General features: G+C 43.2%; 1 protein-coding gene across 1 annotated transcript in view; it reads left to right on the top strand.

Annotated features, from left to right (window-relative positions):
- The window catches only part of cntln (centlein, centrosomal protein), a 116,130-nt gene that overhangs the window by 64,544 nt on the left and 33,568 nt on the right, over positions 1-18,018 (top strand). Inside the window, exons 20-21 of the mRNA XM_056280388.1 lie at positions 7,738-7,950; positions 10,836-10,933. Of these exons, the coding sequence (XP_056136363.1) occupies positions 7,738-7,950; positions 10,836-10,933 (311 nt within the window). The remainder of the gene's footprint in view (positions 1-7,737; positions 7,951-10,835; positions 10,934-18,018) is intronic.

Raw genomic sequence — 18,018 nt, 5'->3', positions numbered from 1 at the left:
ACACACACACACACACACACAAGGGCTGTGTTATTGTTGGGTCTGCTGCATCACACACACATTTAATGATTTAGTCACTGCCTGGAGGTAAAAAAAAAATCCTAGACAGTGTACAACATAAATAAAACACTGAACACTTTGGTTCCTAAACAGAATCTTCCCTGTCATGGTCCGTTTTTACACATTTTAGTCATTCATTCATGCATGCACGCTCATAAACACACATGTACATGAACAAACTCACAGAGTCTTTGGTCAGACTGGCAGGAGGCCCCTGTTGATCAAGACAGACACAGCAACAGGCAGTGGCAGCCCACTGGAGACCTGGTTAGGTGCCTGTCAGGATCTGTATATGCGGTGTGTATAATTGTCTAGGTCTACAAAGCTTATACACACAGGTTAGAGTGTGGGCCCCCATAGCCTTGCTGCCCAGGAGGTGGCCCTTGTGTTCCTGCCCTACAGTTGATTGCCAGGGACCAGCGAGACCACAGACACAGCAGTAATGGCACACACTAGCCTGTGAATAGAAAGAGAGTGTACCACTGTCTTCCTGTTTGTTTCCTCTCTCCTGCAGTATTAATGTCCCTCCACTGGAGAAAGTCGGCGTAGTCTTATTCACCTGAGCCAGGCCCTGCTGCCCTCTCTGGAAAGGGCAAGAGTTGCTGGACTTTGGGCTCGTTCCAGCTGCTCTTGGCCAGCTCACCGTCCAGTACTCTCAGCCTGTAATTGGCTTAGGATGGCCTCCACAGGGGCTGTCATGTGAGAGGCATCATGGCTGTTTCAAAGAGACTTGTTTGTGCTTCTCCTTCCCTTTCAGTCATTCTGTCCTTCCTTCTTTCTTCCTGACTTCATCACTTCGTTCCCTTCATTCCTCATTTCTGTATTCGTTGATTACTCATTCCCTTCTTTGTTCCTTTTCCTTTCCTCTTCTCTTTATTAAGCCATTCTCATCTTCCTTCGTTTTTTACTTGTTTTTTTTACTCCCTCCCTCTTCCTTATTTTCTGACTTGACCCGTCTACACACACGCATGCACGTGCACACACACACACACACACACACACACACACACACACACACACACACACACACACACACACACACACACACACACACCCATAAACATGAAGTGATTTCAGTTAAGGTCAAGCTACACCCGTGACTTTCGCTCCCAAGCTGTCAATGTCTTAACCTCTACAGCAACCTTGTTGTGTTGGTGTTTTGCTTTGTGGGGCAGAATGCTGGACTGTAGGTGTCATGATGGAGAAGAGGTAGAGAGACTGATTGAAAGAATGCGCTGCTCACTCTGTGGTTGGTGACATGAGAAAGGAACTGAGGGGCGGAGGAGAGACGTGCTCCGGTGTGTCTCCACCTAAGTGGAACATGTGTTCGACAGCGCGGGGGGACACCTTCATTAGTCAGTCACCAGCACCATACTGTCCCCCATAGACATCTCTGTCTGATGGCTGTCAGACCTGCACTGTCTGACCTAGACACACAACACACTTACTCTGCAAGTGTACCGCTAATTATTTTTGTTGTTTTTTAGCAGAATTACCACAGAGGTGTAATTTTTTTTTATCCTTTTAACGTCTGCTTTTTCTTTTCTGTGCATGTCATTATTGTTAGAAGTATAAAAGAAAAAAAAAGATTAAAAAAGAAAAACGAGCAGAGCAGTTACCAGGCAGAACTTTGTCAACTTTCTCCCATCCTTGTCATCCTCACTATGTATTCCTCTGGTGTCAGTGTAAGGCGCTTAAAGTAACCATGGACTAGGTGACAGGTGAAGTGTACTAGCCTAATTCCACCTTTCACCAAACCACGTTGGTCATGCATATCATCCAAATACAGGATCATTTTGGTTTTTGGATTATCTACCTCACTCAGAATTTACCTCCCCATGTGCCATAAACTATAAACCCCCGACCACTAGCCCCTCCAATCCTTCTCCCATTGCATGTAAAAGGTTGGGATTACCATGTGATTAGAGGGTGAAACAGACATGTGTGACAGCCAAAAAAAAAGGCTGTCATATGACAGACAGACAGATCTTAATCCCTGTGACACATTACAGACAAAAGTGGGATTTGTTTGTGTACCTAACATTATTTTTATTTGGTTTGTGTTAGTCGCACTTAATATCATAGCACTTAATATGATATCGAGGGTATGCAAGTGTGGCAATGCTGGCATGTGTCATTTCATTGATGCAGCTGACTAGAGGCTAGCGCCCAGGTTTGCTTATGTGGTAAAATGGTTAAGTGTGTGTGTGTGTGTGTGTGTGTGTGTGTGTGTGTGTGTGTGTGTGTGTGTGTGTGTGTGTGTGTGTGTGTGTGTGTGTCGCTGTGTGTATGCATGTGTGCACACATTACTGTGGAAATAACTGTGCTAAGGCATGCTGATTATTTCAAGAACCTCTGTCTCCTTATTTATCCTCCTAATGATTTACTTGCAATGGCACCAGTGAGACGACTACTCAAAGGGAAAAGAAAGCGAGAGAGAGAGAGAGAGGTGTCTTTTCTCCTTGCCTAATGCCCCCCCTCCCCCAATACAGCACAATCCATGTCAGTGTCATCTCTCACCAGCGCTGAAAGTGACCTGAGAAATCAAAGCCTGCCTTACGGGAAGTGTCATCGATGCCACTCTTGTTATGTCTCATTGCAGTTGTGACCCCACTCTCTCTTTTAGTCCATGGCGTGCTCTCGCTCTCTCTCTCTCGCTCTCTCTCTCTCATTCTCTTTCTCTCGCACACTCTCTCTGTCTCTCTCTCTGTCTCTCTTGGTCTCTTTCACTCTCTCTCTCTGTCTCTCTCTCCCACTCCTTTATTTCTCTCATTTCTCTCAACCCTTCTTTCTCTTTCTCTCTCTGGAGATTTGGGCTGTGTTGTCTTAAACAGAGCAGCAGAAACCCAAAACTAGATGGATTCTATTAAAAGGTGTCAACTGGCAACCAGATATCAATAACTTCCATGTATGCAGAGCAGAAAGCAAGCCCCCGGGACTATGTGGTTACATCAGTATGTGTGGCTGTGTGCGCGAGTGCGTACTACACACGGATGTGCACGGCACGTATCTTCCTGTATCATCTGTCCTATTTTTGCCATTTGCAATGTTTGATATGATACCAGATCAAGTTAATGCAGCAATATTGAGTCAAACTGATTGAGGTTTGTTACTGCCCTGTGTTACCTTAATAAACAGGTCATTATTTTTCTTTTTTGAGGCTGGTTGTACATATGCGGTCAAAAACATCCACCTCAAATGCAAATGTTTAGTAAAGCTGATACACTACACTGTAAGCAGTTGTTACAGCGTTACTGTATATCACTCTAAACCAAGCCGCTCTCGAAGCACTAAACCCCTCTGTCCCAGAGTGCTTTCTGATTCTGCGGGATGGCTCTATTATGCATGCCAATCACAGTGAGAATTAGGCCCTGTTGATCGGGTAACAGCATCATCTGTCTCTTCATTAGCATAAAAAGAGGAGTTTAATCACGGACCACATATTAAAAAAGAGCCTGCTACTGTCCCATTGCTAACACATATTTTACACAGGTTGGCTTCGCTTTGTTGATTTGTCTTATGTGTTGTATGTTGGGGGAAAAAAGATTCACTCTGGTTTCGGTTTCGTTTTCTTTTCTCACAGCCTTGAACACGCTGAATTGTTGTGAAGCTGAAGTTTTTCAGCAAAGTCTGACTTCTTTGGTTGGTTGAGCATTGCTTTAGATTGAGATTCAGTAGCATATCTCGCATTACATTTCAGCTCCCAGTAACATGAATGTAAATTGGTTATAGAGTGTATGCAGTCACATGACAGTTTGTCCTAGCAACCAGTTATATCACATAGCAACAGAACCTTCAGCCATATTGGTGTTCCATTGAAGTGGGAGTTTTATATTGAGAGAACACGCAAAGTGTGATTCTCTGTACTCGTAGTGAATTATCTCACTGTAGAAGTGCTCTTAATGAAATAAATTTGTTTAATAACAGAAATGGTTCTTTGCTTGATGGTTAACTGCAGTAACAAGAGTGGAAAAGCATCTTTAGACAAGGAAAAAGCAGGATTTTTCCGCATATCTCAAATGACAAAAGACCAAGGAGAGTTCATGGAAGAACTAACTTCAACCCGAAGGCCAAGATGGCTTTCAGCTATAAATCGAGACGACATTACAAAGAAAAAGCTCGCTAATGACCACGTGTGCAGCAAACATTTCGTGTCTGGAGAACCAGCAAAAAATTGGGATCACTTTAACATCGATTGGGTCCCCACTGTTTGCCTAGGCCACTCGAAGCATGGAGATGAAAATGCGAAAACTGCAGAGCATGTAGAGTGTGTGGAGCGAGCTGCACAGTGCCAGAAATGTCGCAAAGAGCAGCAAGAAAAAGGTTGCAGAGAAATTGAAAAAGGTGGATGAGAAAGGTCGACTGTTAATGAAATTTTTCAGAATTCTGCTTTTGAACCGGTGCTGGAAGAATCAATTCTCTCTGAACTCTGAACTCTGCTGCGACTCTGATTCCCAAGTAATTTTCTTCCCCAATAAGATTCTTAACTTGTTCCTCGACCTCTTTCTGGATTATATTGTTGAAAAGACTGTCATACAAGTTGACAAAGCCATTATCTCTACCAACGGTACTAACACACACCCAATGTGAATTACCAGTGTGTAGTATCTGTATAAATCGTCCACTGACTCTAGCAAAGCTTCTGCATGGCTCTAAAGTCTTTGCAATCCTTCCATAGATGGATCAGTATTTTGAAGAAGAACATGAGCATAATGAATGATATCACAGTCAAGCCAACTGGAAGGTGATAAAATTAACTTGTGTTGCTCATCTGTTAGCTTACTGAGTGGAGCAAACCTCTCAGCATCACCAATGGCGGCTCCAGTGATAATCAAATCTTCATCTTTATGTGCTTGGTTGATTGCAGAGCACATACAATTTGTGGATGCATTGTTTGGCATGCATTTGTAACTGATGCATTGCAAATGAAAAAACTTTCCATTTTTGCAGATGTCATTATGACATTCCAACAGTTTTCTTTGGCTCTTTGTTACAAATGCAGATAGATGTTTGCTCAAGAGCTTTCTTAACAACACGGCTTTCTTTTTTGGGCTTTTTATGTTTAACTTTGCCCTTACATGTTTGACAAAATGGGCAGATCCAGTTCCTTGGTATGTCAGCAATCTTTAAGCATGACATATGAAATTTAGTGATGGGACATGTACAAGAAACAAGTTAACTATGTATTCATTCTGCAAAAGCATGTTGAATTTTGATTGACAGTCTCAGTATGTTGCAAATCTCTTCTCTGTGTGTACCATCTCCCAAAAACTTCAGGTAAAATGCAGTATCCAGAAATGCGTAAGCCATGACAAAACAAGTCAATTCAAGTCAATTTTATTTGTATAGCCCAATATCACAAATTACAAATTTGCCTCAGTGGGCTTAACAGCAACACAACAACCTGTCCTTAGACCCTCTCATCGGATAAGGAACAACTTCCTAAAAAAAAAAAAACTTTAACAGGGAGAAAAAATAGGAAGAAACCTCAGGGAGAGCAACAGAGGAGGGACCTCGCTCCCAAGATGGACAACGTGCAATGGATGTTGTGTTTACACAATTTACAGAATACAACATTGGAAAAGGATGAACAGAATTATAATGGACTTATAAAACTTATGAAGAATGTGATGCGCAGGATGCCAAGCAGTGTCCAGATGCCACCGGAACAGTCCAGGACCCAAGCCACGTGACCAGCATCATCATGTAAAATAAAATTATATGGATTTATAAGATATATAAAAAGAAAATGTGATGAGCGGAATGCTAGGCAGCGTCGAAAGTGGCGACTACTAGAACGCTGAATGATGAAATGACGCTGAATGAAAACAACATCCCAATTTGCAGGGTCAGGAACTATCCTGTTTATAACCAGCTCTGCCTCTTGTATCACTGACACCACTTACAATGAAGTCACAGTATGATCTATCTGTAACAAATAGCTGCTGCTGTACCTGATAGTAGTACTGGTGGTTCTTTTAAAGAAGATGCTCTGAACCTCGAACAAACAAGCAAGAGTTGCGCTTCGATACAAAGGCATTAAAATCATTATCCTTCAAGCAATATTGGCATTTAACCTCACCACATCCCAGACCACAACAGTCACAATTGCACATAAAATCTGGAGTTGCATGTAGCCATGAATGGCCTTCATCAATGAATATTCCACATTGCTCAGTTTTAAAAATTTACATGATGCTGTTTCATAAAATCCTTATATGCTTTTACTGCAGACTTTTCATGTTTGCAACCATGATCAGTGGCTCCTGTCACAAACTTGAAGATGCTTGGGTAGCAAATCATTTTTATCAGAGACTTAGAGAGTTGTGCCTGGTTTGTATGGCTGGCCTGCTTACTAACAGCGGCACCAATCTTCCCAGCCCTATGCTTGTAAATTAAAGATCCACTTGCTTGCTCCCTTGTTTCCTCTTCAATTAACTTGATATCAGATGCTGTAAGTTGATACTAACAGTTGTGCATGCTTGCAATAGACTATGATAATCCATGTCAAGATACTGTTTATCAAATAAGTCAGGAATTGTTTGTATATGCCTAGTTTTTGAAACAAAGAACTCAGAGAAGGGGTGTACAACACTCAATATAACTGGTTTATTTTTGCACATACTAAGTTTCTCAAATAACCCATTTATCTCAGTGGCATTTGGAACAGTGAGAGTCTGTTTACTCTTTTCTAATTCAGCAACACCTTGTGGTTCCTTTAAGCCTGGTGTAAATTTAACTGTTTGACTATTAGTTTGCTGGCTGATCGAAAATGTATTTCTCTAACTTCTGCATATGACATCCTTAATGTTGGGAGGCAAAATCCATGAACATTTAGTTTGTGTACAGGCCAGCTTTCCCTTTATCCTGTTATATGTTTTGACATAAAGAAGGATACTCGCCGCATGTGCGCAACATTCGCCAAGACCAGCCATACATCAACAGTGTGCACTCAGCACTGTTCCATCAGTTGTTGCAATCACCCAAACAGCAATATGAGGATCATTTACTTTTTGCGAATGACAGACCTTTCCCAAAACAAGAAAGTGACCCCCGACGATCTCCCCCATCACACTGCTGACAAAGCCAAACATCCTTTGGTTATAAGCTTGAATGCTACGGAAGGCCTTGAACTGATTCCGGGTATAAAAACTGGTTTTAGAATCAAAAAAGTGACAAGATCCATTGATTCTATTGGTGGTAGTCTATCTGGATCAAAGTTCCTCTCACTTGTTAAGAAAGGATTGATTCCAACAACTGAGATTTTGTTCTTGTATCGCTGGAGAACAAGGTCTCGTAGCAACTTTGCATATTCGGAAAGGGGAAGATCCTTCTTCTTTTCCTCTTCATCCATCCTCTGGCAAGCTGTTTGAAGAATACGTTCTTGAAATCCGTTTATTGCAATTCAATCTATGCAGCTTCTAGTGGAATAATCAATATTACGCTGTAAGCTATGATATGTGGAACACCAACATGGTGGCGGCCTCGATTTGAGATTAAGTTTGACGTCACTGACATCACATGCATATGGTCCTTTTTTTTTTTTAACGATATCTTACACGAGTATAGATGTTTTTACATGTAGGCATTCGTTGTTTGCAGTGATAATGGCAGTGGTCTTGGTAGTGACGACCTTACCCACTAAATATGTCTCTCTGTCTATTGGTCCATCTGCAGAAGCTAACCTGTGACCTGGCTGGTGTGGAACAGCAGAAGAAAGTTCTGGAAATGGAGCTAGAGCAATGGAGGAAGATCAACATCCCACAGCAAGTCCCAGCACCACCAGCAGCAGTAACTACAGAGTGCTTTTGCCAGAGCAAGACTCTGCCCAGCCCAGCTAACCCTGCCCTCCTTGAGTCTGAGGTCAAGCAACTTCAAGCCAAACTTAAGGTCAGTGGTTATTAGCAAAGGTTACAGCAGTGGGGTTAATATGATGCCCTCATGCTTTGTGTTGTGGTGCACATCTCACAAAATGTTATCATCTAATAATATAATAGTATTAATCATTGTACTCTTTTCAAATATATTTGCAGGCTTGAGGCATGAGTTGTTAATGGCATGACCAGCATAAAAAAAGGATTGGAAGAAACAATCCCTTTTGTGTGTGTGTGTGTGTGTGTGCACACACACACACACACACACACAGATTATATATATATATATATATGTGTGTGTGTGTGTGTGTGTATATATATATATATATCGGGGGGGGGGGTTCCAGAAACCGTCAATGGTATTGATGATTGATGAAAGTGCTCAACAAATGAGGAGCGGAATATTAATAGATGCATCCTGCATTCAAAAGCTGGCAGCTGATTGTGCGACACACGAAACAGGCTTGTACTGCTATGAATTAAAGTTTTTTTTCCTACATCTATCTTTATATATATATATATATATATATATATATATATATATATATATATATATATATATATATATATATATGTGTGTGTGTGTGTGTGTGTGTGTGTGTGTGCATGCTTATGGCCTGAACCAGGCTTGTACTGTCCCATAAAGAATTTACTTGACTCACTGGATTATTTTGCTCCTTATTTGTTGAGCACTTTCCCTACCGTTGACTGTTTCTTCAAACGAAGTTATGTGTGTGCGTGTGTGTGTGTGTGTGTGTATGTATATATATATATATATATATATATATAGTTGTTTTTTTTTATTTATTTTTTTTGTGGAAAATGCATTCTTTTATGTGAATAGTGTGGTACTGTGACCTTGTTAAATGGTGATAAATAGCATAACTTATGCGTGTCTTGCATGCTCTTCCTGAGGCTTCTCCCATTTTCTTTCCTTTTTATATTTTTTTCTCCCCAATTGTATCCGGCCAATTACCCCACTCTTCCTAGCCGTCCCGGTTGCTGCTCTTTCCCCTCTGCCGATCTGGGGAGAGCCGCAGACTACCACATGTCTCCTCCGAAACATGTGGAGTCACCAGCCGCTTCTTTTCACCTGGCAGTGAGGAGTTTTGCCAGGGGGACATAACGCGTGGGAGGATCACGCTATTCCCCTGAGTTCCCCCTCCCCCCAAACAGGCGCCCCAATCGACCAGAGGAGGTGTTAGTGCAGCGACCAGGGCACATACCTACATCCGGCTTGCCACCCGTAGACACGGTCAAGTGTGTCTGTAGGGATGGCCAACCAAGCTGGAATTAACACGGGGATTTGAACCGGCAATCCCTGTGTTGGTAGGCAACGGAATAGACCGCTACACTATCTGGAGGCCCACCCATTTTCTTTCCTGACAAGATTTTTTCTGTGGAATTTTTCCTAATCCAAATCGAGGGTCTAAGGGTATGGGGTGTTGTACATTGCACACAATTGTGAGTGAGAAGCCCTCTGGGACTTAATTGTGATTTAGGGCTGTACAAATAAATCTGACTTGACTTGACTTAGCTAATCCCCAAACTGTCAAACTGACCCTGAGCACACCAAACGTTTATGATCAAAATTATGCTTGAAAATCGATCTCAAATATTGTGAACAACTCCATCTTGAATTGTCTTTTTTTTTTATTGGGAGGGAGAGTAAAGAAGTAACATGATATTAACTGTACATATTTTGAAAAGGCTTTACCTTAGAATTTTAGTGTTTTCCACTGAAACATTTCTTTGGTTTGAACATTCTCTAGTCCCTGAAGGGTTTAGATTAGCAAGGTTTCGCTTTTCACTATTTTGTCTTTTATCTCTAAGGAAATTCTGTCAAGGTTTTACCTCCAGTTCATGTAGCATAAAAAAACTATCCTTGCAGTTTGCACTTAACATCATCTGAAATTGTATGTGATTTCGACATGAATTAGCCTTTCTTATCATTTGATCCTATCATGGCGCACCTGTCAGAGAGATGAGAAATGAGGAATAACAGTGGAGACGTGCCCTACATCACACGCATGGAGGTGTCAGTGCTACTCCTGCATTATCACCCTCTCTGTAGCCGGCCCATCAGTGTCACCCAGCAGATTGCTGCTGTCGTTCCACACAGCCTGGGAAGTCATGTCTGGTGACGGCAAGTGGGAGAGGCGAGGCAAGCACCATGGGGGTGTGCACACTGAATGAGCACATTGTCAAAGATTTTGTACCAGTGCGGCTCCCATAAGAGACCCGAGGCTCTTTACACCAGAGCAAAAGTGCACGTTCAAATATCCATCAGTCTTATGATGAGAAACCGAATAGTAGTCATGAGCCGCAAGTCTCTCTAGTGCACGCGCGCATGTGTGTGTGTGAGTAATGTTCTGTAGTTTCACAACAGAAAAAGAAAACGGCTCTTGTGATAGTATAGAAAAATTGTATAAAAGTTGTATATTTTGTGAAAACCTGACACTAAAGAGTATTTTGTTCAAATGTGATAATATAGCTCACAAATGCTATCTATTGATAACAGTGCCCAGAGTAGAAAAAAAGAGGAATAGATATGTACTTGCTATAATACTGTCATTAAAAGATATAGCAATATCTAGTAAGTAGAAAAAGCTAGAATCATCATTTGCATACATTCTATTTTCATTCGGATATTTATTATTTATATTTACCACTAAAATTAATTCAACGGAGGGATAAGTACTGTCTCTAAATTACCATCATCTCATCTACATTGAACAATATATTTTCCCTCTTAACCTTTTCTAGCACCTTCCACCCTTCCACTGTAATTGTAAATGAGGAGACATGCAGCACCTGACCTGTCCTCGGCATGTCACAGAACCATCACCCCGCCCCACTCAACACACACACATCACCCTGTGTCCTTTCTCTCTCCCCCAGAGCACCAGTGCAGAGGTGACAAAGCAGGCGGCAGCTAACAAAGCCCTGCGAGGCCAGCTCCTCGAGAAGGAGGACAAGCTCCGCCAGCTGCAGGACAAGTTAGTCTCCCTCCCTCTCTGATATTTCACTTTCTTTCTTTTAATCTCACTTACTCTGTCTTTGTTTCCACTTCTCTGGGGGATTTTCATTTGTTTGTTTGTTTTTTTTTTTGGTTTTTTTTTGGTTTTGGTTTTTTTGTTAGTCCATAACGTGCTCTCTCTCTCTCTCTTTCTCGCACGATCTCTCTCATTCACTCTGTCTTGCGCCGCTCTTGCTGCACTCATCTCATCTCTGGTGTTTGATTCCACCGTGTGGCAGCACTCTGAATGCCTCTGCCTCCGCATGACTCATTTGTGTAACAAACGTGTCAGATTTAAAAGAAGGAAGTAGATTGGTGCATTGCGTGCGTGTGCCCCGTGTGTCATGGCAGATGGTGTTTCTTAATGTGCAGGACTGATAATGAAGTAATGATCAAAGCGGTGTATTGATTGCATATCCGCCGTGGGAGGGATCATTTGGGTCGGTGACACTAAAACCCACGCAGCATCACACTGGCCTGTGCCCTAATGAGTAACACGGTTCACCTACTGCACCGTTCTGTGCATTTCATGTTTAAAAGTATGCCAATAAAATTGTTTCCCCAGGGAAACTGTATGAAAAGATTTAAATAACATGAATTCTCTTACCCTTCTGCAGTGAGAACTGATTTTTTTTTTTAACTGATATTAAGGTGCTCCAAACAACATGGCTCTCCAGTCTCTTTCTGTCTATCTTGTATGCTGTGTTGTGTCCTCTGCCTGGCATCCTCAATAATGCATCCAGGCCATGTGTACAAATCACAGTGGCTATATGTTTGTGCGGGTGACCAAAGCACAAAGGATCACACAGACAGACATGGTGAACATCCTTCAGTTGAGCTTCTGCGACGGCTTCAGCTCCTCCTCGGGCTCATGTTCATGCTCAGACATATACACAAACACACACACACACACACACACACACACACACACACACACACACACACACACACACACACACACAACTTGCCATCTTTCCAGCCCAGCACTCCGTTTGCCTCCATGGAGGGACCCTTCTAAGAATGAAAGACGTGTCTAGACATCTCTGAAATATACATCTCAGTACACACACAGGGAGCAGGGCTGCTTTGCCTTAAAGAAGAGAAGAGAAGAAAAAAAAAAAAAGAAAGAAATGAATTTCAAAGTACACCGGCATGTCCTCAGTCAATATCCGGCACCAGGGCCCTGCTTTATTTATGAAGCTGCTTCTTTCATCTTCCGCCCTGTTGTCTATCAGCCACATGCACCATCCAGCCACACTTCATTCTTAACAACATGGAGAAATGCACATTCACACTCTTAACGCACATTGACACACACAAACACACACACATACACACTTTCCACTTCAGACCACTGACGGTTATCATTACAATACACGCATGTTTGATGAACAATATTGCCAACAAGCACAGAACAAAGGGAACAAACTTGTAAGCCATCGGGTTGCAGCTTGAGCCTCTCTCTCTCTTATTCTCTTTCCACTCATAAATAGAGATCACACAATCTGGGAGAAACACCATATATCCATGATTCCTTTTTATCCTCTATTCTTTTTGGGGGCAGAAGAGGAGAACATCTAAAATAAATGTTGTCCATCTAATTGCCATTAGCATTCGGGCAGAGGGAATGGTCAGAGCTCTTATTGCTGCTCTCAATCTTTAAGTCAACAGCAGACAGCCATCTGAAAGGTTCAATATGGGTTTTCTCATTAATGACCAAATCCATGGGGTAACCAGCCTGTGCTTACCCCCCTCCCCCCCAAAAAAAGTCCCCTGGCTAGACTCGCTTCTCATTTAACTTAATGTCACTCCAATAGGACAAGCTCACATTTATTTAGCCAGTCTGCCCTCCGGCGCTCATCCACCTAGGGAGACACAGACATTTACTTACAAGAGAGCACTTGCTCTGGAATTGCATCATCTGTTTATTTAGAACACACAACCCACAATGCATGTGGGGGCTAAGAAATCTACCACATCTTGGAAAAAAAAGTGAAAACTATATTAATTAACTGCATCTTTATGATCTTAATTCTATTTGTTCCAATTCCCCAGAGCATAGACAAGGCTTCATATTTGCCTTTTATGAAAACAGAATTAAACATGCTAACACACTAGGCCCATTTAAAACTGGGCTCCTCTCCACTATGACTCTGTAGGCCACTGGAATATTAAACATGTCAATACAGCAGATTATCAAAATAGGAAGTGGCACATATTGCATGTTTGTGGCAGATGAACCACATGCCGTTAACAGTGCGGGGACCGTAAGACCAACCCTCTGAAATGGGACTATTGTAGCATGGCAGAATAGACAAATAAACTAACATTTTATTCAGAATATTCCCTGCACAACCACCCTGATGCAGAGTGCCGCTGCTGATGTGTTTTTATATGTCGGCAGTGTTAACGCTTAGCTTAACAACACTGAAAATGATTAACATTTTAAAGACTTTATTGCTGTCTTTCAAGTGGTGTCACGGCTGATACAAACTGTCATTTGTCAAGCAGGGAATCCCCAGTCACATGCAATGCTGGTATTCCTGCCCCAGCACTTGTAGAAATTGAAATTATACATGCACCCAACCCCCAACTCACCCAAACAGCATGCCAGTGTATTTAGTTGTCATAATGAGCTGTCATGCCTGTTGCAATGCACAGGGACACCATGCCTGCCAGTACTCTGCCGGTGTTTGCCTTGGCTGTGCTGTGGATGTGTGTGTGTGTGTGTGTGCACGTGCGTTTGAGTCGGTATGTAGGTGATAGTACATACAGGTTGCCTGGCTCAATGCTGTTATCATCATCATCATATATACACTCACCGGCCACTTTATTAGGCACACCTGTCCAACTGCTCGTTAACGCAAATTTCTAATCAGCCAATCACATGGCAGCAACTCAATGCATTTAGGCATGTAGACATGGTCAAGACGATCTGCTGCAGTTCAAACCGAGCATCAGAATGGGGAAGAAAGGTGATTTAAGTGACTTTGAACGTGGCATGGTTGTTGGTGCCAGACGGGCTGGTCTGAGTATTTCAGAAACTGCTGATCTACTGGGATTTTCACGCACAACCATCTCTAGGGTTTACAGAGAATGGTCCGAAAAAGAGAAAATATCCAGTGAGCGGCAGTTCTGTGGGTGAAAATGCCTTGTTGATGCCAGAGGTCAGAGGAGAATGGCCAGACTGGTTCGAGCTGATAGAAAGGCAACAGTAACTCAAATAACCACTCATTACAACCAAGGTATGCAGAAGAGCATCTCTGAACGCACAACACGTCGAACCTTGAGGCAGATGGGCTACAGCAGCACAAGACCACACCGGGTGCCACTCCTGTCAGCTAAGAACAGGAAACTGAGGCTACAATTCGCACAGGCTCACCAAAATTGGACAATAGAAGATTGGAAAAACGTTGCCTGGTCTGATGAGTCTCGATTTCTGCTGCGACATTCGGATGGTAGGGTCAGAATTTGGCGTCAACAACATGAAAGCATGGATCCATCTTGCCTTGTATCAACGGTTCAGGCTGGTGGTGGTGGTGTAATGGTGTGGGGGATATTTTCTTGGCACACTTTGGGCCCCTTATTACCAATTGAGCATCGTGTCAATGCCACAGCCTACCTGAGTAGTGTTGCTGACCATGTCCATCCCTTTATGACCACAGTGTTCCCATCTTCTGATGGCTACTTCCAGCAGGATAACGTGCCATGTCATAAAGCTCGAATCATCTCAAACTGGTTTCTTGAACATGACAATGAGTTCACTGTACTCAAATGGCCTCCACAGTCACCAGATCTCAATCCAATAGAGCACCTTTGGGATGTGGTGGAACGGGAGATTCGCATCATGGATGTGCAGCCGACAAATCTGCAGCAACTGCGTGATGCTATCTTGTCAATATGGACCAAACTCTCTGAGGAATGTTTCCAGTACCTTGTTGAATCTATGCAACGAAGGATTAAGGCAGTTCTGAAGGCAAAAGGGGGTCCAACCCGGTACTAGCAAGGTGTACCTAATAAAGTGGCCAGTGAGTGTGTATATATATATATATATATATATATATATATATATATATATATAAAATCCAGTGATTAATTTATTTTGCTCCTTATTTGGTGAGCACATTTCCTACCATTGAGTGTTTATTTTAACGAAGTTATACACACACACACACACACACACACACACACACACACACACACACACACACACACACACACACACACACCCATAGCCACTGAGGATGCACAAGCCAGTGCATTCTTAGTGCCGGTCCCATGCCCAGATAAATGGGGAGGGTTGCATCAGGAAGGGCAGCCGGCATAAAATCTTTGCCAAATCAAATATGCGGATCATAAATAAGATTTACATACCGGATCAGTCAAGGCCCAGGGTACCAACGACCGCCACCAGTACTGTTAACCAGCAAGGTGCCGGTGGAAACTATGCTTCTGTTGGGCGAAGGAGAAGGAGAGGGGGAAGGTATGTCCAGAGGCAGCAAGAGAGGAGGAAGGGTAGGAGTGTGGAGGTGAAAGTCGGAACTTTAAATGTTGGCACTATGACTGGTAGAGGGAGAGAGCTGGCTGATATGATGGAGAGAAGAAAGGTAGGCATACTGTGTGTGCAAGAGACCAGATGGAATGGGAGTAAGGCCAGGAGTATTGGAGGTGGGTTCAAACTCTTCTGCCGTGGTGCGAATGGGAGGAGAAATTAGGTAGAGGTAATTCTGAAGGAAGAGTATGTCAAGAGTGTGCTGGAGGTAAAGAGAGTGTTAGACAGAGTGATGAGTATGAAGCTGGAAATCGAAAGTGTATTGCTGAATGTTATCAGCGCATATGCCCCGCAAGTTGGGTGTGAGATGGAAGAGAAAGAAGAATTCTGGAGTGAGTTGGATGACGTGGTGGAGAGTGTACCCAAGGAGGAGAGAGTGGTGATTGGAGCGGACTTCAATGGACATGTTGGTGAAGGGAACAGAGGTGATGAGGAGGTGATGGGTAGGTATGGTGTCAAGGAGAGAAATGTGGAAGGACAGATGGTGGGGGATTTTGTGAAAAGGATGGAAATGGCTGTGGTGAATACATTTCAAGAAGAGGGAGGAACACAGGGTGACATGCAAGAGTGGCGGAAAGTGCACACAGGTTGACTATATCTTATGTAGAAGGCGTGATCTAAAAGGGATTGGAGACTGCAAGGTGGTGACAGGGGAGAACGTAGCTAGGCAGCATCGGATGGTGGTCTGTAGGATGACTTTGGAGACCAAGAAGAGGAAGCGAGTGAAGGCAGAACCGAAGCTCAAATGGTGGAAGTTGAAGGAAGACTGTTGTGTAGAGTTCGGGGAGGAGTTAAGACAGGTGCTGGGTGGTAGTGAAGAGTTGCCGGATGGCTGGGCAGGCACTGCAGAAACAGTGAAGGAGACAGCTAGGAAGGTACTTGATGTGTCATCAGGACAGAGGAAGGAAGACGAGGAGACTTGGTGGTGGAATGAGGAAGTACAGCAAATTATACAGAGGAAGAGGTTGGCAAAGAAGAAGTGGGATAGTCAGAGAGATGAAGAAAGTAGACAGGAGTACAAGGAGATGCAGCGTAAAGCAAAGAGAGGTGGCAAAGGCAAAGGAAAAGGCATATGGTGAGTTGTATGACAGGTTACACACTAAGGAAGGAGAAAAGGACTTGTACCGATTGGCTAAACAGAGGGACCGAGCTGGGAAGGATGTGCAGCAAGTTAGGGCGATCAAGGATAGTGATGGAAATGTGCTGACAAGCGAGGAGAGTGTGCTGAGAAAGTGGAAGGGGTACTTTGAGGGGCTGATGAATGAAGAAAATGAGAGAGAGAGAAGGTTGGATGATGTGGGGATAGTGAATCAGGAAGTGCAGTGGATTAGCAAGGATGAAGTGAGGGAAGCTATGAAGAGGATAAAGAGTGGAAAGGCAGTTGGTCCTGATGACATATCTGTGGAGGCATGGATATGTTTAGGAGAGATGGCAGTGGAGTTTTTAACTAGATTGTTCACACAATCTTGGAAAGCGAGAGGATACCTGAGGAGTGGAGAAGAAGCATACTGGTACCGATTTTTCAAGAATAAGGGCGATGTGCAGAACTGTAGCAACTACAGAGGTATAAAGTTGATAAGCCACAGCATGAAGATATGGGAAAGAGTAATAGAAGCTAGGTTAAGAGGAGAGGTGACGATTAGCGAGCTGCAGTATGGTTTCATGCCATGAAAGAGCACTACAGATGCGATGTTTGCTTTGAGAATGTTGATTGAGAAGTATAGAGAAGGCCAGAAGGAGTTACATTGTGTCTTTGTGGATTTAGAGAAAGCATACGACAGGGTGCCGAGAGAGGAGGTGTGGTATTGTATGAGGAAGTCGGGAGTTGCAGAGAATTATGTAGCAGTGGTGCAGGATATGTATGAGGGCAGTGTGACAGTGGTGAGGTGTGCGGTTGGAATGACAGATGGGTTCAAGGTGGAGGTGGGATTACATCAAGGATCAACTCTGAGCCCTTTCTTGTTTGCAATGGTGATGGACGGATTGACAGACGAGATCAGGCAGGAGTCTCCGTGGACTATGATGTTTGCGGATGACATTGTGATCTGTAGTGAGAGTAGGGTGCAGGTTGAGGAGAGCCTGGAGAGGTTGAGGTATGCACTGGAGAGAAAAGGAATGAAATTCAGTCGGAGCAAAATGGAATCCCTATGCGTGAATGAGAGGGAGGACAGCAGAATGGAGAGGATACAAGGAGTAGAGGTGACAAAGGTGTATGAGTTTAAATACTTGGGGTCAGCTGTCCAAAGTAACAGGGAGTGCAGACGAGAGGTGAAGAAGAGAGTGCAGGCATGGTGGAGTGGGTGGAGGAGTGTCAGGAGTGATTTGCGACAAAAGGGTACCAGCAAGAGTTAAAGGGAAGGTTTACAAGATGGTTGTGAGACCAGCTATGTTATATGGTTTGGAGACAGTGGCACTGACAGAAAGACAAGAGGCGGAGCTGGAGGTGGCAGAGTTGAAGATGCTAATATTTTCATTGGGAGTGATGAAGAAGGACAGGATTAGGAATGATTATA

Source organism: Lampris incognitus, chromosome 5 (genome assembly GCF_029633865.1).
Source record: "Lampris incognitus isolate fLamInc1 chromosome 5, fLamInc1.hap2, whole genome shotgun sequence".
In the NCBI taxonomy this organism is placed as follows: Eukaryota; Metazoa; Chordata; class Actinopteri; order Lampriformes; family Lampridae; genus Lampris; species Lampris incognitus.
Note: the sequence above shows the minus strand (reverse complement) of the source record. Positions and strands in the feature narration are given on the sequence as shown.